Source organism: Poeciliopsis prolifica, unplaced genomic scaffold (assembly GCF_027474105.1).
Source record: "Poeciliopsis prolifica strain line A6 unplaced genomic scaffold, Auburn_PproV2 SCAFFOLD035, whole genome shotgun sequence".
Taxonomy (NCBI): domain Eukaryota; kingdom Metazoa; phylum Chordata; class Actinopteri; order Cyprinodontiformes; family Poeciliidae; genus Poeciliopsis; species Poeciliopsis prolifica.
This window is the reverse complement of record NW_026562410.1, coordinates 2,005,409-2,029,617: the sequence shown is the minus strand read 5'-3', so window position 1 is coordinate 2,029,617 and position 24,209 is coordinate 2,005,409. Positions and strand designations below refer to the sequence as shown.

The 24,209-nt window shown below is 36.7% G+C and overlaps 3 protein-coding genes across 5 annotated transcripts in view; all 3 read left to right on the top strand.

Moving 5' to 3' along the window:
- The first annotated feature begins 1,185 nt into the window (after positions 1–1,185).
- Positions 1,186–5,224, top strand: ptcd2 (pentatricopeptide repeat domain 2). The gene is made up of 10 exons (XM_055052400.1): positions 1,186–1,327; positions 2,239–2,331; positions 2,403–2,532; positions 2,615–2,732; positions 2,837–2,915; positions 2,986–3,077; positions 3,611–3,724; positions 3,819–3,893; positions 3,970–4,083; positions 4,207–5,224. Exons 1-10 carry the CDS (start codon positions 1,186–1,188, stop codon positions 4,426–4,428), a joined length of 1,179 nt encoding a protein of 392 aa, XP_054908375.1. The 3' UTR covers positions 4,429–5,224.
- A 941-nt stretch (positions 5,225–6,165) lies between these two features.
- Positions 6,166–13,084, top strand: cacfd1 (calcium channel flower domain containing 1). Of its 2 annotated transcripts, none has more exons than XM_055052602.1 (5): positions 6,166–6,793; positions 8,707–8,779; positions 9,761–9,886; positions 10,043–10,150; positions 10,488–13,084. In XM_055052602.1, exons 1-5 carry the CDS (start codon positions 6,685–6,687, stop codon positions 10,576–10,578), a joined length of 507 nt encoding a protein of 168 aa, XP_054908577.1. In that variant the 5' UTR covers positions 6,166–6,684; the 3' UTR covers positions 10,579–13,084. The 2 variants fall into 2 exon arrangements, with proteins under 2 accessions (XP_054908577.1, XP_054908578.1); XM_055052603.1 differs by having other exon boundaries at positions 10,248–13,084.
- Positions 13,085–16,848: 3,764 nt separating this feature from the next.
- The window catches only part of si:dkey-34e4.1 (carboxyl-terminal PDZ ligand of neuronal nitric oxide synthase protein), a 51,858-nt gene continuing 44,497 nt past the window's right edge, over positions 16,849–24,209 (top strand). For both annotated transcript variants that reach the window (XM_055052623.1, XM_055052622.1), the window contains exons 1-2: positions 16,849–17,197; positions 20,224–20,295. In XM_055052623.1, the coding sequence (XP_054908598.1) occupies positions 17,093–17,197; positions 20,224–20,295 (177 nt within the window). In that variant the 5' untranslated portion in view covers positions 16,849–17,092. The remainder of the gene's footprint in view (positions 17,198–20,223; positions 20,296–24,209) is intronic.

The following is a 24,209-nucleotide window of genomic DNA, read 5'->3' as shown; positions in this document are numbered from 1 at the left end:
ACGTAATCCTGCCAGGTCAGCGGGGGCACAAATCTAAAAAGGCAGGAAGTGTTGCTTCCTGCAGCCTCCTGTAATGAAGAATCAGTAGATCTAGACCAGATTGACACGATTATTTGTATCAGATTATATTCCACTATTTTATCTCAAAGTTCAAAATTTACAGTTAACCTTCCTATTTCATAGTTTTTAAATCATTAAGTCTAATTTATATCAAAGACAAGCCTATTATGATACAATAATAAACTATAAAAAGTATTAAATCATAATCATTTGGTATAAAATACCATACATAGCTTGAAGGTTTTTTTTTCAATTGCAATAATCTGTAATGTCGTTACTATTTTAGGGTAGCTCTTGAAAGTGACTAGAATTTATAAGTAACAAATCAATGTTTTTAAACATAAAGATTATAAAAAAAGTGTAGTCTTTCTTTGTTCGTTGCTTTGAAATCCCACAACAGAATAACACTGATGGTGCAAGAAATAAAAAGTAACAAGTTTTTTTTTCTTTAGTCATTTGAATATAATATGTTTATTTTTCTGAAATTTGACTTAAATGTGGGGGGGAAATCTATTCATACTCTTTTTGTACAGGTTTGATTCATTTGCTGTTTTGTTTTTTTGTTGTTGCTATTGTTTTTGTTTTTTGTTATTTTCCATTTTCTTTTCTGAAACTCTAAAATGTAAGTTTAATAATAAAATAAACAATGAAACTTCTAATTTTATCGTTTTAAAATGGTATGTCGCTTTTGTGGATCTGGACAATTTAAATAAGAAGGAAAAATATGGCTCTTCACATTATTATTATTATTATTATTATTATTATTATTATTATTATTATTATTATTATTATTATTATTATTATTATTATTATTATTATGTAATACAGATGTTCATTGTAACACTTTTCTGAAATGACCAGAAATGGTATCACAGCGCCATCTACAGGTAGAGTTTGAGAACTAAATAAATTAAGATCACAGAGTGTGGCGCCATGTTGGAAGATACCAAAATGTATCTGCAAAACAAAATATGTCAAACAACCGTGGTGCTACCTGTTCAAAAATACTTAAGATGAATTAAATCTCTAAAGTATTTTCCGAGGTTTATGAATAATTTTGAGAGCGGAAGTAAACTCACTGATAAGAGCTCGAAGACGACGCAACGTACCACCCTTTCTGTTTCTATGTCAACGGTTCGGTCCGCGAGTGTCATGGCGCTGCTGGGGACTCTGGCTGCTAAATGTTGTCGGTCGTTACTTTCTAAACCCTGCAAGGGGCTGTTCTGTGGAGTTTTACGACCAAGCTGGATTCAGGGCCGCATTGGAGGTAAGAGAAACCAAAGGAAAATCGACAGCGACTGTCCTGTTTCACGGCACACATGATTGTAGACACTTACAGGACAGGGTAAAGCTACAATTTGTAGACCGTGAAAAGAGCACAGCAAATGTTAATTCACATTAAACGAACCTATTCAGAAAAACTAGCTTTAAAAAAATGTCTTAAAGGCCTGAGTTGCTTTTTAAGGCTAATGATTGTGATTGTAAAATGTGTCAGCTGTCAATTCAAAGTGGCCTGAAATTTAAAACATTCCTATATATATTGAAATATTTTACATTTGTTAATTTAATTACTGAAAGTGTTCCATAGATGGACTTTTCTGACGATGTTAAGCAGCATTGCATTGCCAAACATCACAACTTTGTGGAGGCCCTTTGAACATCCTAATGTTAAATACACATTTAAAGTGATCAATATTGTTCAGCTCTTCCCCCAAAACAGAAGTGGAGAAAGCATAATAATTCAGTTTCATTTGTGAGCACCACAAATGATAGTTCATGAACTTTTCAAGTATGATCGGTGATACAGAAGAAACATGTGTCCCAGCACTAAACCTTGAGGAACCTCACTTGGAATTTTTAGCATCTTTAAACCTGTCTTGTTTATTCAAGCAGATTTTTTTTTTTACATTTTTCACCAAATGAGTGACAATCATCTTATACAATATGTTTGCTTTTTCTTCGGTAATATTTGCTAATTATTATCATCTAATAATACACACAATATTCCGCATTACTTATAGCAGTTGTTGATTTTTCTGCTAATTTTACTAATAAAAAAACAGTTGATCTTTTGCTTGTAAATTCAGGCAGGTTTTGCAATCTTCATTTAATCTGGAAATGCTACTACTAAAAAAAATTCCCACTCTTAGTTTTACCTGTGTTCGTTTCTATCCACAGCTAAGAGGCATTTGTTGTCAGAAGATGTTATCAAACTGGAAGATTTCCAGCAAAGAAAGTTAGCTGTGGCTCACCTTGTTACAGGATCAGATGGTGAGAAACTGCTCAGCCTCAATTTTAATGGGAAATCTGCTTAAATTAAAATTGTCAATACACCTACACAGGCAATTATATTGAGCTGTTCAGAAAGAAGATGCAACAAAATAAGCTGATTCTGCGAGATGACCTAAAGTTGCTTCTCCACCTGTGTCAAAAGCCAGACGATATGCTAGTAGCCCGAGAAGCCATCTATAGGTAAGTGCTACTCTGTCCTACACGCAAGCTAGACTAAAGTCTTCACTATTTCTAGAAAACTATAAATTCCATTCGTGAAAAGGTATCATGCGGAGAACCGGAACTTTTTGTATGGAGACTTCAGGTTTGGCCCACTTTTCATGAGGCTTTGCTATGAACTTGGCATGGAGGAAATGGCTGCTGCAACTTTAACTGATAAGGTAACGAGTCAAAAAAATGATAAATAATTATATTAAATTACAACACAAAATAAAAACAACTTGTACAAATAATGTTTTTTTTTCTTTCTTTCTACTCTGTACAGAATATGAAAGGCTTTTTTATTGATTCAACCTCTTTTAACATCGCCATCAACATGTTGTTTGTTAAAGGCTCATATGAAAGTAAGGAACAGGTCAGCCTACATGTATCATTACATGGAGGGAATATTCTAAAAAACGTTTGTTGTTCTAGGCGCTATGGACGTCTTTAGAACGATGAGGAGCCAAGGAGTACCATTCAACAAAGACACACTCACACTAGCGATTGCTACCTGCTATAAACTGGTAATGATTAAATTACAGTACCTAGCCCTATTCACACCCCTTAAACTTTTTCACATTTTGTCCCATCAATGCCACAATTTGTGCTCTACTGGGATTTTATGGGATCGAGCAGTGCAAAAGAACAAATTTAATAATCTACAATTGTGAAGAGGAGTGACAATACAATATTGGAAATGTGTGGCATGCATTTCCAATATTAGCCTCAGTTGCCTAAAAATAAAATTACATTAATAGTAAGTAGAATTAATTTTAGACTGTACAGCTTTTCTGAGGAAACAAATAATAAATAATTAGTTAATAGAGATTAATTAATAATTAGTTGAGTACATGTTTCAATAATGTATTACTTTTTGTTTGTCTATGACCTTAAATTTAATTAAAATAAATTAAAGCTACTGTTTAAGATCACAAAATGTGGAAAAGTTAATGGAGTAGTACTGCTTTTGTTTGTTTTTTTTAACCATGCTTTAGCATTTTACCATCCCAAGTTTTTCTCTGTCTAGAGTTTGATCTTTTTGTTTTTTGTTGCTCAGAACACAGCAGAATGTTACAAAATCAGTATGTCACTAATAGAAGAACAACAGACCAGAGGCCAAGTCGTCACTCGCCATGCATATTGCTTTGCTATTGCATTAGCACTCAGACAGGTGAGTTGAATATGTGCTCTTTTAATGATGTTGCAGAAATACGTGCAAATTGTTAAAATAAAAAATCCCCTATTTTCTTCTGTTTTTGTGTCAGAATGACCTAGAAAAGGCACACACTTTGTATACACAAATTATGAGCACTGACTCCAAATTGTGCCAAAACTTTAACGTAAGTGTGCATATATATTTATTGGTGGTTTTTTTGGTCAAGTATACATATTGATATGTGTTTTTTTATGTGATAGGTTTTGATACTTACCATGTCAGGAGATGTTTTAGAGGCTGTTTCTGTGCTGTCGGCAGCGATGTCACCCAGTTTGTCATTTCTTGTGAAAAAGCCAGAGTTTTCCCAGGAAGTGGTAAGTGATTACAAACAGTATCAGATTTGTCATATGACCGGTGGTAATGTGACAAGATGGAAAAAGGTCCTAAGGTATGCAGACTTTAAAAGAAAAATGTTTTTCCTATTGGCTGGTTTTCAGGTCGATTTGCTCCTTTTGAGGAGTGAAGGCAGACCTTTCAAGATGAAAGTGGAGCAGGTGGTGACTCAGCTCCAACAGGCCGGTCAGGTGACCCAGGAGACACTCGACGACATGCTGTGCCGTGTCCCGACAGGGAAGAGGAAACCGATTGTGATGAACGTGATGAGGAGGACCAGCCGAAGGACTCTGAGGTCATTGCAGTCCAATCTGTTGTCAGAGTGAAGCCAGAGGCGAACACCTAAAATCAACTCTCTCACTGGTGATGAACTCTAATGTGAAATTTCTGGGGATGTTATTACACCCTATTAATATGGGCTCTGTTACCAGCAGAATTATGAAAGCCAGTGCTGTTTACCTCATACAGACAGAAAAATGCTAAATTTGATAAATAAGACTGAAGCAGTACTTATTTTCATTACTATTATTATTTTATTTTAAACATTGAAGAATTTTTTCAAAATTTACCAACACAAATCTCGTCAGGATCCCATGATCTTGGGATCAAGATCGTTTCTGTCTTTGTTCCCAGGTCAGACATGATCTTATTATCAACAAAAACTAGAATAACTATGGCTATTTGAAGCCCCTGTGTACCTTTAAGAAAAGGACAGTGTTTAAATCAAAACTATCATACTTCCTGGAGTCAGATCAAGTGTAATCTGTAGATACATTGCACATCCCTATTACCTTTAATTATCTATTTCTGAGAGAAATGTATGCTCTTTGGCTCCATGTCTCATTTGCTGAAACGTCTGTAAGAAGACAGTATTTGTATTATTCTTCCAAGAATCCTGTGTTAACATTGAGCGATTTGAGGGGGTTGTTTTTTGTATATTCGGTATAGATGTCTGAGTGATTAAAGGTGAGCAAATATTTAACAATAAAATAGATTTGAAATGAACATAATTAAGAAATTAAGATTTTCTTTGGTGTCATTGTGTGCTGAGTGTAAAATCATATGCAGAGGATTAAACTGATAAGATTGCAAAATATTACCAATAAATATCTTCAGCCTGGACACATGCCTTAAGTATCTCACTCTGAACTGATTTAAATCATAGAGCAGATAAAGTTGTTGATGCTCCCCAGAATGACTACAACACCTCTGCTATTTTCAGTAGCCTAGGATTTCTTTTCTAAATAAATCTAAAGCGTCACTGATGTTTTTGTAATTGTAATCATCCATACAATTACACTTGCACTACAATCAAAACAAAGATTGTTTAAAAAGACAATTTGGGGTGACACTGACACTCTTTCTGGCTTTATGGAGATCAGAGTTGTTCTAAAATCTCAGACATTCCAAGCCTCCAAAGGGATATTGCATCAGAACTGCTTTTTGTCCCCAGTACAACATAATCTATTTGTAAAATGTCAAATATAGAAATGTACATATTTTTAAAGGTTATTTTTCAAAATAAAGGCTAATAGTGCAATTGAAAATAACCTTTTTAAATATGCACATTTCTATATTTGACATTTTACAAATCCAACTCTGACCTCAGAAAATGTGTCAGTAGAACTTGATGAAACACAGTGAACCAACACCAGAAAATGACATGGATCTCTACAATTCCTGTTGCTTGTATACCTTCATGTTTTCCTTCCACTGAACTTTCCATTGTGACGCTTGAATGGAGCGCTCTTTGAGCAACTGCTTATGTTTTAACATTTCTGTGTTGAATGTTTTTTGAATGGTGTTATTTACTATTCAAGTTTTTTGAGTGTTGCATTTTGGGATTTCTTCAGTTTCAAGCCTACTCTTGGAAATAAACAGATATGGGCTTGAAGTATATCACTCTTTAGTACTCTTTGAAATTAATTTCAATAATACGTTTTGACCGCGATAATACTATGACTACCACTACTTTTGTGGTTTGAATACATTAAGGAAGCATAAACCTATTAAAGCTAAACATACAGATAGCTCTGCTGACTGTAAACAAAGGATGACGCAGTTTAAGCCCCTCCCACCACGCACAGCTGACGCTGGCAGAGCTCCCACCGTGAGCAACAAGACGAAGCTGCTTTTATTTAATCAAAACCCGTTAAATCAACTCTTATCCGATGTAATAAGGTGTTTGCATTGGATGTGTTATTAATTTACAAGGCGGCTCGGAAGTTCCAGGACACACGCGTCGGTGACATCCGCTCCTAGCGGCTGCTGGTGGCGATGCTACCGCTTGTGACCATCAGCTAGCCCAGGCTTAGCTGGCTCGGAGTGACGGGGACAGAACCGTGGGCGAAGGCAGCCGACACCAGCACACAAAAAGGAAAATATCTGTATTTATATAAAGATCAGAAAGTTTGAATTGCATCTGGTTTCACCGACCTGGAGCGCAGTAGCGTGTTAGGCTAGTCGGCAGCTGGTTTTGTTGCCTGGAGCGAACTTAACTTGGATATTATTGGGTGGTTTCAGGCTGTGAAATCTGCCAGAAGGTGTTTTGAAAGCCGTAGCAGGAAAAAAACAGAAACACAATGAGCTCTGAAGAGACAGCAGCGCCCAGCAAAGCCGCTCCGGAGGATGATGGCATGACCTGGTGGTACAGATGGCTCTGCAAAATCGCAGGGGTTTTGGGAGGAATATGTAAGTAGCTTCTATTGTCTTCAAGTTTATACATTTTACGTATAATTTTATTATTTGCCAGACTGTAACAAGTTTATTCTTGTCCTTATGATTGGTATATTTAATTTGTTTTGTGTATTTACTCCTGGCTGTGTTGGGACAGGGTCTTTTGTCCCTGCTGCTTGTTCATTGTCCCCTCACTGCAGTAGGGCGCCGCCTGTTTTGTTTGCTTTCCCCCCTTCACCCCTGCCTTAATACTCTTGAAGAAGAGCGACACAAAATCTAATTAGCTGAATATTCCCTTCAGGAAAAGCACAATCCATCTCGGCATGAGACAGATTTTGTGCTGCCTTTGCAGTTTTCCAGCAGTACTGCAGCCCTCCGTCCCCTCCCTGTCTCCTCCCCAGTGACACCAGAGTCACAGTCCCTGGATCAAATGAACCACTGCATATTCAATGACTTCTGTATTATTAAGAGGGATGGACAGTGGAAGGGAGCAATGGTCTTTTTTCCAGTGTTCGAGACTCTGTGAGGTTTGGTGCTGAAGCAGTTCTTTTCAAAAAAGTGGATGGTGAAAATGCAAAAGATAGGTGGCAGGTGGGCTCATTTCTTTTCCAAGTAAATTAAAATGTCTTCAATATTAAGATGTGCATAATGTTTGTTTTTAATAGGGTGAAAATCTTCAGTTACATTTAGTTCAAGTCGTTTTATATTATGCCAATTCACAACAAACGTCACCTCAAGGCAAACACGTCAATTTCAGATCCATATATGTATAGATTCCAATTTGGTCCAGATTCAGTTCAAATCACTTAACATTTTTCAAATACTTCAATTCAGATTCAGTCTCATACAGTTATTCTGTATCCATATGACTGTATTGTTATATTCAGTGATATGGGTTTGGATTGTTTAATTCCAGTTGAAAAAAACATATCAATGGCAGCATTTATGACCATTGATATGCTTTAATTTTCTGTCATCACAGACGTCACGTTTGAAACTAAGCCATGAATCATTTTTCAGATTTCCACCCCAAAACGGACGGAGACACGAGGCTACACTAGAATACTTACATGTTTCTTGGTTTGCAGTGACTTTTTCCTTCTAACTGTTGAATCGTGATTGATCTCAAGCCTTATCCTTATTTAGAAGTTTCTCTTCTATCATTTTTGCAGTGCAGTAATTGAATACCAGAGGAGTTTAATACACAATCTCATTATTTTTTTTCTGCTCTTATTTGCTGTATCTCTCACGCCTCTGCAATGTGAGATTATGCCAGTTCTCACCCTCTCCCTCTAATTCCACTCTGATCATGTTTCTGAGTTTTTTTCACAACTTTCCTAGAACATATGTACACAACACTCGTGTTTCACTTATCTCAGAGTTTTTTTTATTCAACATAATTGCTTAAAGTCAGCTTATATTATAACACGTATTCATTTCTGATGTTTATGCATGTCATGTTTTGTCAGATTTTGTTTAGATTAACCACTCCTGCATCCTGCTATTAAAGCTAAGAATAAGAAAAGCTTAAAAAGCTGTTAGTAAAAATTAGTCATTCTTGTCATGAAGTGGTTAGTCTTACTCATAAGATACAAACATATTTAGCCTCGAAAACAGTTGTAATTATTTTTTTTATTGTTATAGTTATTTGAAGCGAAAGTTGTGATAAAACGTTCCCATATGATGTATGATGTCGGTGTGTTCCAGGTGTGTTTGGAGTGTAAATGTGCTGATTTCAAGAGACATCTTGCTGTCTGCAGTACTTGTCTTGTTTTTATTAAACTCAAAAGTGGCTGACGTCGATTTCTTTCATAGCCTCATTTAGCGATCCCCTCTCCTCTGAGGAGTTTACTGTACAGATTAATGTCTTGTGGTGCGCCGTAATGTTTTGCGTCTGACCTGCCATCTGCTTTACCACAAAAAAACAGCCTGCGCTGTCTCGGGAGTGTGGAACTGCGTCACCGTGAACCCTTTAAACATCGCTGCTGGAGTGTGGATGGTGTAAGTTTCTAAAGTTGTATTTGGAAATTCTCACCTGAATGTGATTTTGTTTTTCTTTTTCATTTTGTTTTGCTGAGCACAAAATGAAAATCACAAAATGAAAATCACATTGTTTTTTTTTTTTTTTTCTAAACATTAACCCAACCAAATAATACAGAGGAGGTTAAATTTTATAATAAATCTGTTTCATGCACATATTTACTCATTCTAAGCATTGCTAGCAAGTATGGCCAATACTCAAAACTGTTACAGACTGGGGTGAAAGTTCACCTTCCAGCTGGACAACGTCAATAAACCTTCAGCCAGAGATTCAGTGGAATCTTTAATCAGTGCTGGTTGATCCACTGCTTATATTAGGTGAGAGCACACCTGATTTACAAAAAAATAGCTGATTAGCATGCTTCTGCAGGAGGTAATGCAATTACTTAAACCACTTTTGCAGGAACAGATACACATCAGAAACATGAAGGACAGTGGGCCCTGACGACTCGGATCGAGAACCACTGCTCTAGATGAAAGTGTGTTCTATATGTTAAGGTGGCCTAGTCAAAGACCAGACCTAACTCTAACTGGGATTTATTGTGAAAACATAAATATTGAGAAGCATTAATGGAATAGAATGGTTTTTATTGTACAATCTCATGTGTATTGAGAGTCAAACCTCTAATTTCAGGGCTCACATTTAGAATAGTACATCAAATATTAAGCATTAAGACCACAACAAAACAGGAAGTTATGTCTGTCTGAAAAGCCTTCCAACAAACACACCCAAACAGAGTCACTTGTAAGTTTGTTCACACCCTCTGTTTTGCGAGGCATATTCATCATTAATATAAATATTAATGATAAATTAATATGTTAAAGAATTTTTTTTGGACTGCTTATGTTATTTTCTCATTGATTTGTGTTTCTGAGATTGACACGCTGCTGCCAATAATTCCCTGTTCTGCTGTGCTTGTGGCCCCGCCCTCTCGTCTCAAGGTTGAATGCCTTTGTGCTATTCCTTTGTGAAGTCCCATTCTGCTGCCAGTTCATAGAGTTTGCAAATGCGATCGCAGCCCGCGCAGACAAACTCAAGCCCTGGCAGAAAGCCCTCTTCTACTGTGGGTAAGAACAAGCATCCATTGTCAAAACGGCTGGCATCCGAGAAATCTGGACTTTTAAGCATAAATACTTATGTACCAAAGTGCTGTTTTTCAACAATTCTGCATGTTCTGAACGTTTGTCTTTCGTTTAATGTCCTTTTTGGTCGCTTCTCCTCAGGATGGCCCTGTTTCCCGTGTTCCTGAGCTTCTCCATTACAACGCTGTTTGGAAACGCCATCGCCTTTGCCACAGGAGTTCTTTATGGCCTTGCATCTTTAGGCAAAAAGTGAGATGGCTTCTATAGGTTAAAAGCATGCAACACATTACACCTTTGTATTTAAACATGTCTTTTTTTTATTTCCCAACGACTCGCATTATAACAGGTTCTCACATTGAATGCAGTTCACAACATTTTAATCAGTTAACACAATGCCACCCTAATGACCTTCCCTTTTATTGACGCAAATAGGTTTAAACTGAGTGAGTTTTGTACTAATCCCTTCTAATTCTGATTCTCGTACACTTGCTTTTTCTTTATTTCCACTTATTTTCATTACCACCCTTCCTTTGCATCCCGTTTCCTCTCTTGTTTCCTTCTTCTTTGTTTTTCCCTGCCATCTTAGGGGAGACGCTGTGACTTACGCCAGACTACAGCACCAGAAGCAGGGAGACGAAGAGCGGTCGGCAGGGACAGTAAATGGAGCTCCGGAGTGAGGCATCTTCTTCTCCTCCTCGCCTCGTCTTGTTTTGCAGTTTTTATACTTGGACCTCCACATTCATCCTACCTTTTGTCTTGCTCTTCTTTCCAACACTACATAGTTGTTTATTTAACTGCTTTGGTGTTTGGTGCATTTCTTTTGTTTTGAACCAATACGGTCAACAAATGTTGAATTTATTTATTTACCTCCAATCCAAACGATAGAATTTATCACCATGGCTCAATGTTTTTGAGGTTGTGCTTTAAATTCTTCCTTTAGATTTTAGTTTTTGACTGTTTTTTTTTTGTTGTTGTTGTTTTTGAGCCAACATTTACTTTACAAAAACTTTTTCCCCCAAAGCCTTCCAGTAAATTACACGTGAAATGATTGTGATAGAAACATAATTCAGCTCAGCTTATTCAGGCAATGTAGAGACATGCAGTTGGGCATTTTTATTAGCAATGCAGTGCGGGGCGGAAGCTCACCAGCAAAAGATTTGACATTTTTCTCATTTAATAATGACAATAAGACCGATAGAGACCCACCAGCTGTAGCAAACAAATTTGACTGCAAAATATATATTTTTACATGAAACCTCCACCTGACTTGGAGCGAAAAGCCAAGCTAGCCAGAATCGTGGTGCGGAGGTTAAAATTTTCTGGTCTGCATGAAAAGGCCACTCATAACTACAGAAATGTGTGGCTGCATTTTAAGGAAAATGAAATTATGTTGTTTGAAACTACTGAGTCTTACTGGGAATATAATATGAAGAATGATAAAGTCTGAAGAATAAAGAAAAAATTGTACACATGCAGAAATGCTTCTGTTATAAAGTTTGAGTGTATATCAAAAACAACCCACAGGTCTGCCCCACTATATGGACGTTCAAATGTTTGATGCTTTCTGTAAAAAAAGAAAAGGGCAAATTTTAAATAAAAGAGCAGTAAAGCAGTGCAATTTCATAAATCATGATGGTGTCTGCATTTAGTTTATTCCTTATTTTTGTTGTTGTGCCAGTTTTTATTTAAAACTGATATTATAGGACCCAATCACACCAGATATAGTGAAGGCAACGATGTTTAAAAAGCCCGAAAGTGAATGCAATTTTTTACCGCACCACAATAGCCTCCTACAGAAAAATGTCCAAATGGGGGCAAACATGAAAATATACTGCTCAAGTCAGGCAGGTGGGTTTCTTTTCTAAATTTGGATAAAATCTACAGCGAGAAGAATAATTGCAATGTTTAAAAAAAAAAACTGAGGTTGTGTTGAGCAAATTTTATGTTCCCACCAAACATACATTTGGAGGATTGGCAGTGGATGAACTTAGAAATGTTGATTCAATGTGTTTGAGAACTTCAGGACAGTTTCCGGTGTGAGGTTATGCTGCTTCAAAAATTAAAATCTATTTCAAAGCTTTCAATGCATATTTATCCGGGGTGAAAGTAAATATGGAGATCACTAACACCTAAAGTGTTTCCTTAACCTTTTCACTGTCTTTTGTCACAACTTGTGTTTGAATTTTGTTGTTTGATCAAATGAGAAATCTTGCATTCCTGTCACTGTTTGAACAGTTTTGACTTTATGGGCTATGATCAATTCTTGTTAAAAGTTTCAGACTCTTAATCTCCAGAGTTTTTAACCCTATTTCAGCCAAACCTGGAGCTCATAATAGGAAGAGGTGTTGTAGTATAATAAAATGGCACACAAAAACTTCTGAAGTGTGGCTTGTGGGCATTTATGAACAAAAGCAAAAGGGATTGAATGTATCTGGTTTATCCAAAGATTTCCACACCTGAGGTTTATTATTTTTGTGTTAGACCTTGTGTCCTTTTCTTTTTTGTATCCCAGGATGAGCTGATTTAGTGTAGCTCAGCCTGTGTAGCCAATAGTGAGCAGGGATGTGTGCTCATTTGTAAAACATTTTAAGTTGTTTTTTTTTCCCCCTTTGTTTCTTTAAATGAATTAGGTTATTATTAATGGAGGGAAGTGACTTTCTTCAGGGACTGTTTTGGTGTGTATTCTCTCATTAGGCAGAGTGATGGTTTACCTTCATCATCATATTAAAGCAAGATGGAGATTGTACGATTTAACTGTTTTTATTGCCTTGCCCCAGAAAAACGAATGCTGCTTGCATGTGTCTCTTACAGCCTTTGCTGTCTAAAAGTCTCTATTCTGTCAGTTTCTGATCAGGTTTTATTTAATGGACCACCAGGGACAGCTCTCAGGTATCATACAGAAACAGCGCCAGCTGCACGACTTTGAAACAACTTAAGCCGGTTGAAACACTTTAGCAATCTCCGGTGTTGGTGAATATTTAAGGAACATCACTGTTTATCCTCCTTGTCTACACACTTTTGATTTATTGTCTTTATTTAGTTCAAGCAATTCGCCCGCTTGATTCATCTGTTGCCGGCGGGTGTTTAATGCCATTTTAGCTGTAAGAGGTACGTGTACAGTCATTGTGTGTTGTGATGTGAAGTCTGATTCTGAATTTGGTGAAATAAACTTGCTACTACCAGCGCTGTTTTTTGTGTGTGTTTTTTGCGTGAAGTTTTTCACCAAGGTTTTATGGTTTAAAATGGAATCACACAAAACCAGATTTAGCCTCGGAAGATTGATTGCTAGAATTGATCAGACTGATTTCTGAACCCAACTAGTTTTGGACATCCCTGAATTTAGTAAAAGGGGTTGAACAAAAGGTTTGTGCTTAAGATTATGTTTTTGCGATTTTGCTTGACAAAGTTCTTTACGTGACCCTGATAAAATCCGTTATTGTCTGAATTTGTGAAAATGTGGATGTAATATGAAAACTTGGTGCTATTTCGAAGTTACAGGATTTTACTAGAAAGTGACAATATTACTGATGACTTCCTAAATGGAGACTGTACACTAATCATATGCAGTCCATGTGTTAGTAGTTTTGTTAGTGTAATGTGATTTTCCACGGAATAGCCACACTACTATAGTGCTTCCAAATGTATTTATTAATTTAAAAGAAATCAGTGTCTCTTACAGAAACCAGACCTTTAAGCTTATGTGTAAGACTTAAAACAACAATGCATTTGTTGGCAGCCTAGAGGATATCATCAAAACCCAAGATATGTTCTACATTCTTGGAAGAAACTAGACTTTTATTTAGATTTTCTTTTTTTTTTTTTTTTTTTATAATCTCCACTTTAAAGAGAATCAATGTAATCAGATCAATTTTAGGTCTAGTGTTACATCAGGACCACAGGACCTAGTGTTACCAGAACCTCTATCCTATGCAACTAATAGGTGGTCCTGACCATAATAGTCCTCAAAAGACATTACCGTAATTGCAGTGATGTATGACTCACTGTTAGAGAAGAGCAGCGGCATCATTTCAGTGCACAATCTAATGTATTATGAAAGGACAAAGCCTCTGGTAACATGACATCGACATAAATTACGCCTCATGACTGCAACTCATAGAATATGAAGGGTATTCTTTCCATGAAAAGACACTTTTGGGATGGTGATGATGCACAACCCTTCAAGTTTTGCTCTAAGACCCATAAAATCTCTGAATAAAACTCAGTGACATATTACATAACTGAAATGTTTTTGTTGCTTTTTTTTGTGAAAAAAAAAATATATCTTTATCATCTTTCTACAAATGATAATACAATGTTTGCTCTTCAAAACAGAATCCAGACTCTTCACATTGTACTTCTGTACACTTGTGTATCGCTTTGCTATTCCTGCCAGCTGCACAAAGTTGTAATGTAGTCTCAAATCAAGATAACTCGTGTTGTTATGCTCTGGTAATTTATCTTTATGCCCCAGATAAAAAGGCCGATATGTAAGTAAAGGGAATTAAATTATGGAAATTAAAATCTTAAAACATCTTTGTATTTCCCACCCGCTGAAGTGGGCTATTAAAGTTCTGAAGTAGGTCGCAAGTTTACTACAGCATATCTACCCTTCATTATTCTTCTCTTTTCCAGTTTGCAGCTAATAGATACTTTTTGAAGTATCCAGGCTTTAAATTTGAACAAACACAAAACAGTGCCAATAAAAACATCTAGAGATCTGCAGGAATCCAAGTAGAAATGCTTCTGTTTAGGTGGACCACAAAGTCCTCAGGACTAATTTATATAAGTTTAGAAGAAAAGCTACTCAAATCTCCAACAATGTATAGCCATGTTGTCTTATTGATTATTTTTGAAATTCGCTCTGACACAAAGAAACAGCAATCCAGATTTATATCAAGTTTTTCAAAACTGGACAGATTTTAAAACTACCATGATGAGCAGATCTTAATATGATTTATCAACAGAACATTTCTTCTGTTTCCCAAATCTAGATCTACTTCAAGCCAGGCCTTCAGATGGGAAGGGTTTTCAAAAACACAAACTATATTTTGATTGTAGTCAGCTTTGAAACCAACAGAGGGCGCTGTAAGTTAACTTTGATCATAGGCTAAAAGAGTAAAGATCTTTCTTTTGCAGTAACAAAGAGGGGATAATCATGTTTTGTCAATTGGTGTTTTAAGATCTTTGCAGATCTTTGGGTGGGACACGACAGAGTCCATCAGCAAAAGCAGAGCAAATATCAACAGCATTTCTACCATTTCGCAACTTTACCGTGAGAAAGGGAAGTGTCAAACAGCACTTCCACTTTAAAATTAAGCTTATGTGTTATTGGTACACTGGTACCAGTCTCTGTCAAGTGGCTATTTGGGGGTTCTTCAGAAAGAAAGCAAAAGATTAAAACAATATCTTCGATGTTTGTGAGAATTGTAATGGTTTTATCAGAAATCTCAGGATATGAGAACGAGGAAACGAAGAGTTTTTGTTTGTTTGTTTGTTTGTTTTATTTAATTGAGGGAAGACAGGCATACTTCATTGGAAAAACAAAACAATAAATAAATAAGGGCAGTATGCATGTAGAAAATGATTCTCACTTAAATTTTCAACTACCAACTTATTGAGCTGGACGTCACATTATGATCCTGTGTTTAAGGCAACAAGCTCACTGAACCCAGACATGAAAGAAAACCAGTAATGGCTAGATTACAGCACATATCTAAAATAAAAAATAAAAAAAAAACATTTAAATCCAAAAAACGGATGCACTGGACTTTGACTAGGCTATTCTATCTGAGCTAATCCTCTGTTGTGCCCTCTGTTTTCAGCCCACAATAGGTTTTCTTCCAGGATTTTCCGCTATTCAGCTTCATCATCTTCTGGTCAAGGAAGCTGATGTCGCAGCATGATTCTGCCACTGCCGTGCTTCACTGATGTTGTGCTCAAAAAAAGTTCAACTTTGATCAGTCATTTGTCTTCTGTCAAACTTCAAAAAGAACGTCTCACTGCTTAGCTTTAATAACTTTCCTGTTACCTCTTACTCATAAATACTTTTTGTTTTTACTTCCCACCAATAGTTGGTGTGTCAATTGATTCCCACCTGAGCTGTTGACCTCTAAAGCTCCTGCAGAGGGGTCCTTGGCCTCTGGATAGTTTTTCTCATTACTGCTGCTCTTTTCTGGCCTCTTACTGAGGCATTTTCCCCTCTAGGCTTGTCATTTTTAACAGATTACTAAATATGTGATGGTTTAAACCTCCACAACTTTAACCTTGACCTGTCTGCTGTGTTACTCTGCAGGCTGTTTTTTGTACTTTGATTGAAAAGGGTATCAGAGTAAAGGAAGTGGATAAAGCAACACAGATCTCTCTCTTTTTTTTAACCTCAAAGTTGAATATAATGTTCCCTTTACATTGATCTGTCTAAAAAAAAAAATAAAAAAATCTGATTTCTGTTTGTAGCTGAGGTGCATTTTGCAAGGCTCTGTAACCTCCCGGACTTATTTTACTCATTTTCGTCTCATATGTGGAGAATTTGCCCTCCCACAGTGAAATCATCGAAATGATTGTATCCTTTTCTTTCCCGTCTAGCTCCTGAGGGGAGGGCTCACTTTGTTTGCTGGCTGTCCTCCCGGCTCCCGGTTGCATCATGCCTGGGAACTTCGCTCCAATGAGGGAGTCGCTTTGTGCTTTGCGGAGGGAGGGAAGGAGCGGGACCGGGGTGCGCAGGGGGGTGGACGCTCTCTGATCGTCTGCAGAACAGTGCTGAACCCGACCAACTGGACGGGAATGCAAACAGGACTCAGAGGGAAAGCGGGATTCATTACCTGAGGAGAGAGAGGATTTCCCCTGGGAAAGCACACACGCACACACTGCCTGCTTTTTTAAAATTTATTTATTTATTTTTGCCCTATTGGCAGGTTGAACGTGCAGGGGACACCCTCTGTGTGTTTTTTTTTTTTTTGCTTTTGTTTTTGTGTGTGAGAAAAAGAGCCGCGCAGTCTTGTCCTTCCTGAGGTCGGGACGGGTTGGAGCCCCGGGCAGCGGCCATGGACCGCGCTCCCACCGCGCAGCAGTGCCTCACGCAGCCGTGCGCACCCGGCTTGTTGTAGCGTTTTCTGGATCGATCCGCTAAGCTTCTGTTCAGTGATTTATTTATTTATTTTTTTATTTACTGTGCAAGAGGAAAGGGAGCCCGGGATGCCCATGAGGAACAGGTACAACCTGGTGGACGATGTGGCGGACTCGCGGCTGCCGCTGCACAACGAGGTGGCTTACCAGCATGGGATTTACTTCCAAGCCAAGGTGAAATAACCTGGTCAATTTCGTTATTTCTAGGCAGTCTGGTTCCCCCCAGCCTCCCCTCCCCAACCATGTGGCGGTGGCAGGTGTACTGGACGGAGCAGCTGGGATCCATTATGAAGTTGAAACTCATGGCAGCAGCTGCTCCCACATTTATTCCAGGTTTATCCCAGGAACGTTCCTCTGATTGGATTTATCTTTGGAATCTCAAAACAACAGCTGATCCATTGGCAACATTCCCCAAACTCGTTCAATTATGAGTCCTAAATTGGAAAACAACTAACAAACTGGCACCAGGGCCAAATTTAAGTTGATGTGAGCCCCGGGCAAGAGGCAGGGATGGTGCCTAGCCTTGCATAAAACAATTTCTCTTATGGATGCAAATTTCAAGATACACATGGAAATTCAGCTTTTTTGTTGTTTTTTTTTTCATGAAAGATACTTTACATTTATCCTTTGTTAAAAGTTTTTCTTATACTCAACTTATCTCAGACCGATAGACAGGATGAAAATATTTTTGGTTTGGTTCTTTTTAACATCTATTTTTATTGTATTACTAATGGAAATGTCTTTATTCATCCAAAAGCAATTCATACCTTTATATATATATATATATATATATATATATATATATATATATATATATATATATATATATATATATATATATATATATATATATATATATATATATATATATATATATATATATATTCAGGCAAGTTATATACCAGGAAAGTTGAAAAGATTAAAGCATGCATGTGCTGTTGTTGAACTTTGACCCTGTGCCACTCCCTTGTTTTAACAGTTTTTAACAAATTGCTGTTTCCTGTTCAACAGTAAAGCTCCCTGTGACTGAAGTCCATAACAGTAACACTGATTTTCATTTTCTTAATATAGTATATATTTTTACTTATTATTTCTATAAAAAAAGAGAACATTTATTTATTTGGTTATTTTTGGCTTATAAGAAATATGTTCTGTTCTTTAAGTGCAAAAGTAATAGAAAACTGATATTCTTAAATTCTTAGTTTTACATCTGGATTTGAGCATGGTTTTGCCCGCATGCTTTTGGGAAGCTCTGAATTTGTACTTTTCTTTTTTTTTCAATACAAAATATTTTCACAACATTATTTACATTTATAAAACTAAACTTCTCAAAATAACTCATAAGCCCTTTTCACTGACAAGTGTTGTAATTTGTTAGATTTTAAAGTAGATAACCAAAACAAAAACTATTTGAAAACTATGATGTCAAAAAGGCAAACATACCCTACGGTCACATCAGATGTAGCTTTGAGCCCATGCAGATTTTGGAACATTTTTTTCTTCAGTGGATGACGAAACAACAACAAAAACAGACTGTGCCAGAAAACTAAAAGTTAGGATGTACAAGGTCTAAAAAGTAAACTGTGAAGCTTATGTACATTTTTCTGATGTAATGTACATGTGTAAAATCCAGACTTTTACAGATTATTAGCGACTAAAAGTAAAATCAATGCACCAAAGCTGAATGGAGGAGTGCGTCAGAACCATCCTCCAACAGGAAGTGCATGTGATAAGCATCGCATTTTTTTTTTTTTTGATGAAAGAAAAACATCTCAGTTAATAAATTGACTCCAGGATTATGAATGAATAAAACTGAATGAGTGCACACAGTGAATCTCTAAATATTAAACAGCCAAAGACTTATTTTTTACCAAGTCAGTGGTACAAACTTTCTGCTCCCAGACCGTTTACAGCAATCAAAATAAGAGCAACATCAAAGGCAGCATGCTCCCCAGGGCCGCTCATGAATTCAAATATATGCAAGCCGCAAAGAGCTTACTAATAAGGGAAGGCTGTGTCATCTGCACCACACTAAACTCATCTTTGAAACAGAACCATACATATTTGACAAGTTGCATGAAAAGTCATTGTTTTGCAGCGTCTTACACACATTGATCTCTTTTGAAGGCACACTCTGCTGCAGATGCTGACACTTGAATGATTAGTATGTGTTGTATACAGAGAATGGTTGCTAATAGAGATGTACTACTGACTGCAATTCTTTCCACTGGTTCCATTTTTCAACATTTGTAAGCTGTCGTTTCAGCCAAAAGCAACAATACAATTTTTCATCTCACTTTAGAACATAAATACCATGTTTTCTTTCTCTTTTTTTTTGCCAAAGATATTTTAGTGCATCAAAAAAGGTAATTTTTTAAAGACTTACTTTATAAATGTCCATAATTAAATAAGCCTCAGAATCTATCACAGTATTTGGGACTATGCATATCATGATATGGTAACTTGATCAAAAACGCCATGGTTTTTCAGAATAAATATGGCAATTAAAAACAAACATACACAAAACAATTTACATGTTTCCATTTATCATAGAAACAGCAACAGGTCTTTCTTCTGCTTGAAAAATTAGAGGCCTTTACACATTGGTAAAATTAATTATTATTGTTGCATAATATACTGAAGTACAGAAATAAATGAAGTAACCCTCCATAAAGGATATTATTGCACAAAATACTACATTGTGCACTTAATGTAGTAACACTAATGGAGTAATCAAATACAAACTGATTATCTGGTTAAGTAGTTAGGTTATCTGCTCATGTAGCCAGCTTGCTGTCAGCTGTTTAACTGACGTACCACTCGTAACTTTCTAAGTTTATTTTTGATGCGAACCAACTTTTTTTTTTGTTTTTTCACTGTAATTAAGACCAAATGTGCTACAGGCCTCTTTCTGCCAGCTGACTAGCAGTGTGCAGGAAGATCAGTTGTAGGGATTGTGCTGTGTTATTCTGTTACTGTGACTGCAATTTTACTAGTCTGAGTGACAGTTGATAAGAAAAAAAATATGCAGATTAAAAATGCGCCTTTATTAGCAGAACTTTGGTCACGTCAAACAATCTGTGCATTTTTGCATGGAAATAGTTGATTTTGTCAAACTGTCATTTTGCAGTGCGGAGTGCCATGGATGACTGATTTTTATTTATTCATTTTTTTCATGTGTGTGTACGTGTTTGGCACAGTATGTGGGGAGTCTTGACGTGCCCAGGCCCAACAGTCGGATGGAGATCGTAGCAGCCATGAGGAGAATCAGGGTAAGGTCAACACTTAGATCAGATTACAAAGACTTGTGAAACCAAGATGGGCTCATCTTGAAGATATTAGATATTTTTCCAACAGTAAAATATACACTCATGAAGAAAACACAGCTAAGAAAGGAAAAAATGACTTCCGTTTTAGGTTTTCACAGAATAAAGCTTTCAGTAATGTTCTTCAGAAAAGACTTGATTCCACATTGTGTGTATTTGGTGACATCACAAGAGGTACAGGAATCAACATGATGAGCTGGCATTGGTAAATGTCTTAGCAGATAATGCAACAGATGGAAACTTACATATTTATGCCAGAATTTGGTTCTGATGATTTCTAGGCTACAATAGGGAGAATAATGATCGTCTTTAGCTTGATTTTTGTACATCTTGTGATGTTATTTGAACCAAACACACACAGCAGGTCATGACTTTTTATCTTCCTAACTTCTTAAAATAACTTTATATTTACAGGAAGTCCTGAAGCTGAATCCATGCATTTATTACTTGTTGTCAGAGTGCTTTGTTCAAGATATAGACGTTGCCTGATATTTCCTTTAAAAAAATAAACAGTCATTTGCATTATAATAGATTGGTATGAACATACCTGGGTTATAGCTGGCATTTGGTAAAACACGTGTTGTCATTAAGGCTGCTAAAAACAAACATCGCTGGGATTTTCTCCCTCATCTGAAGTCCTTTGGGGAGGACTGTGTGATGGAGGAGGGAGACGCCTTTAACATTAAAACTGTAATCACACAGAATAAAAAGCGTGTGCTGTCAGATGCAATTTGTACAGGCAGTGCAGTGGTGCATTCACTGGCCGCCGAACAACAGATCACAACACTTGAAAGCAATCCAAAGAGGCCTTTTTACAAAAAGGAAACGACTAAAAGAGTGAGGTGGATTGCAAGCCTTTCTGGATGAGGGTGTAAAGTGTGTGTCGCTTTTTGTTGTTGCTTTTGATTAAACTAAGTGATGCTTATTTTTATTGCCCAAACATCAACTCAGATGAGTTAAGTTGGTCTTATTTCAAGGCTCCATCTTGTTTTTTTGTTGTTGTTGTTTTTTTTTGCCATATGAACATTTTATTTGCCCTATGATATCACAGCAATAATTAGGTTATTTCTTTCAACCAAAAGCTAAACAGGAAGCCGTGGACGGTTCTGTAATTTACGTGTGACTCACACGGCTAACATGCTTCAGAAATGACAGGCCTCCCAGATCAGACTGAATAAACAAGCGGAAAAGAAATATGTGGGATTCCTTGTGATTGGCAGCTATGCCTTGATGAATCATTAAGTACATCCAACATTTTCTCCTCTCTTTTTCTTTTTCTCTCAGTTAAATTGGTTCGTTAAAGACTGCTATACGTATAGGAATACGAATTGAAACCTTCAGATGGAGAGAGACTAAATCCACCTCTTTAACATTTGTTTATGGAATTGATATCCCACATGTTTATATGTATTTTTCACATTAAATCTCAATGCATGTTGCAGAACAATTCAGTTTTGATTGCGCTGATGAAAGAAGCAATGTCATGTGATGAGTTTAAGTGATCCGGTTAATGCAAAAAGTCTTTTGGTTTATTAAATTGTCATTTGCGTTTGACATGATCTCTGCTGGCAGTGATCAAAGCTGCTTATTTATGGATGAGGGCTTTTTCTTACTTTGATCACTGTTTAATTTTTAATAACGTGTCCTTTCAAAAGGCTGGGATGGATGTTGGATTTAGTTGCGTTAAAAGAAAATCAGCCATACGAAGCATTGCAAATAGTGTTCGGTGGTATTCTACCACCGAACACCGAAGACTTTATGTGAAAATTGTAAAGTGGAAAGACAATTATGCACATGTTTTTCTGATAATTTTACAACGTCCTTAGGCTCCATTATCTCCACTGTTAAGCATGGTGGTGGCAGCATAATGCTGTGAGGAGAAGCTTTTTCACTTCCCCTAGAAGGAATAAGGAAGCTTGCCTGAGCTTATAGAAAGATGGATGGAGCTATATACAGAAGGGAAACCTGAACAGATCTTTTAGGTTATATTTGTTTCAAAATAAAAATAGCTAGAAAAGTTCCAATTACATTGTTGGCTTTTAAATTTGATCTTCTACAGTGAGTGTAAGCGAGGTGGCGGTTGGGTTTTGTTATTTTTAAAGAGAGTCGGCCCACCTGCTTCACTCGGTCTGTAGTCTGTAAGTGTCAGTTTAATATTTAATGATTTAATATGAGAGTGGGAAAGATCCTCACATCTGGCCGACTCTCAGCAGAACATTAGCCAGGCACACTTTTCCCAACACACTTAGATAAAAAAAAAAAAAAAAAACATTCAAATATCATTACAATGGGACCAAAAGTATTAAAGACTCAGTCGATGTGATTTAAAGTATGGATTTTATATGTAAAATCAACAAGTGTGAGTGTTTAAAATTCTAAATACGGCAGGACTGAATTAGTGACAAATAGAAAGTTCAGTTTCAAAAGGAGAATATTTGTTGCCCTATTTAGGCATCCTTTTTATCTTAACGTGATAAAAATGGGATCCAGACATTTAACATTTGGCTTTTGCACAAGCAGACAGATCAACACATGAAAACAAGCAAGCAGCTAATTAGTGTAACCTTCAATGAAAACGTAGGAGACAGAGTTCTCACTTAACCTTGGTTAAACTCTTTCACTGTTGCAGTTTGCAGCAAAACTTACAGGACATCCAAATCTTCATTCATTACGGCTTAACTTTTAGCACGATATTTTGACTCCCTTAGGTCTTTGTAAACTTTAAAGAGCTTTATTTATTTAAAAAAACAATTAAGGTGTTTTTTCCACTAGGTCTCATATGAAATAGTAATGCACCCAAAGCTGAACTCAGCTGACTTACAGGCACACACTCGCAGACACACACACAGATCTACAGACTGCAGGGAAGAGAATCTTTGCACATGCTGCAATTAAAATAATGCACAACTTTTGCCATGAATCTTTGGAAAAACATAGAGGATAAAATCTTAAAAAATTATATTTGGCATTATCAATTATGGTGATGAAAATCCACAGACCGAACTAACACCTTGACACTTAGGTATGGCTCTATCAGATTCTGAAGGTAAAATTTAATATACATTAAAAAAAAAAACATCACATATTTTTATGTAAAACAAAAAAAAATTACATTTTTTCCATTGTTCCTAAATAGTAGAAATAATTTACATTAAAAGGTAAAGCAATGTGACCTATAACATGCATTTATTGTTTTGATTCTAGTTCTTATGCTCAAATATAAGTTTAGGCATCGGTATCAAAGTTGCTGTTGGAATTTCAAACAACTTGAGTTAGAAATGAAAAAGAAAAATTCATGAATCAAAATGAATGTAAATTTTCATTTATGGGCTGTGAAGTTTGAGTCATGTCCTCCATTTGAGGTTTCGCCATCTGCTTTTAACACCTCTTATTAAAGTCCAAGCTCCAGTAGCTGTTTGTTCAGCCGCTGGTTTCATCTACGTGGGAGGAATTTCTTTGCCGGAGCTTTACGACCCCTCTCACGTACTCGGAGTCCACACACATGTTAGCGATGAAGGTTGTTGAAGCTCATTTAAGCTTATTTGCCAAATCAAATGCAGTTAGCTTTGCAATAGATGAATATCGACTAACCTTTCTAACTTTTCCTTCATCTCTTTCTCACATACAGTTGAAGCACCTCTCTTTTCATTTTGGAAGCACGGCTTTTTAACCGAGATTGACTGGAGTTTTGTGTGTAATTAAAGAGGCTGAAAATTGAGCTTGATGGAGGCGGGAGAAAAGACTGGGGAGGAAGTCGTGGAACGGAGAGAGATCGTGTGTTGGCTGGCAGAGCTGCGCTGGTTTCGTCTCCCTCAGTTAATCTTCTTACTCCGAGTCAATGTGGGAAAACAGTGGCAGGC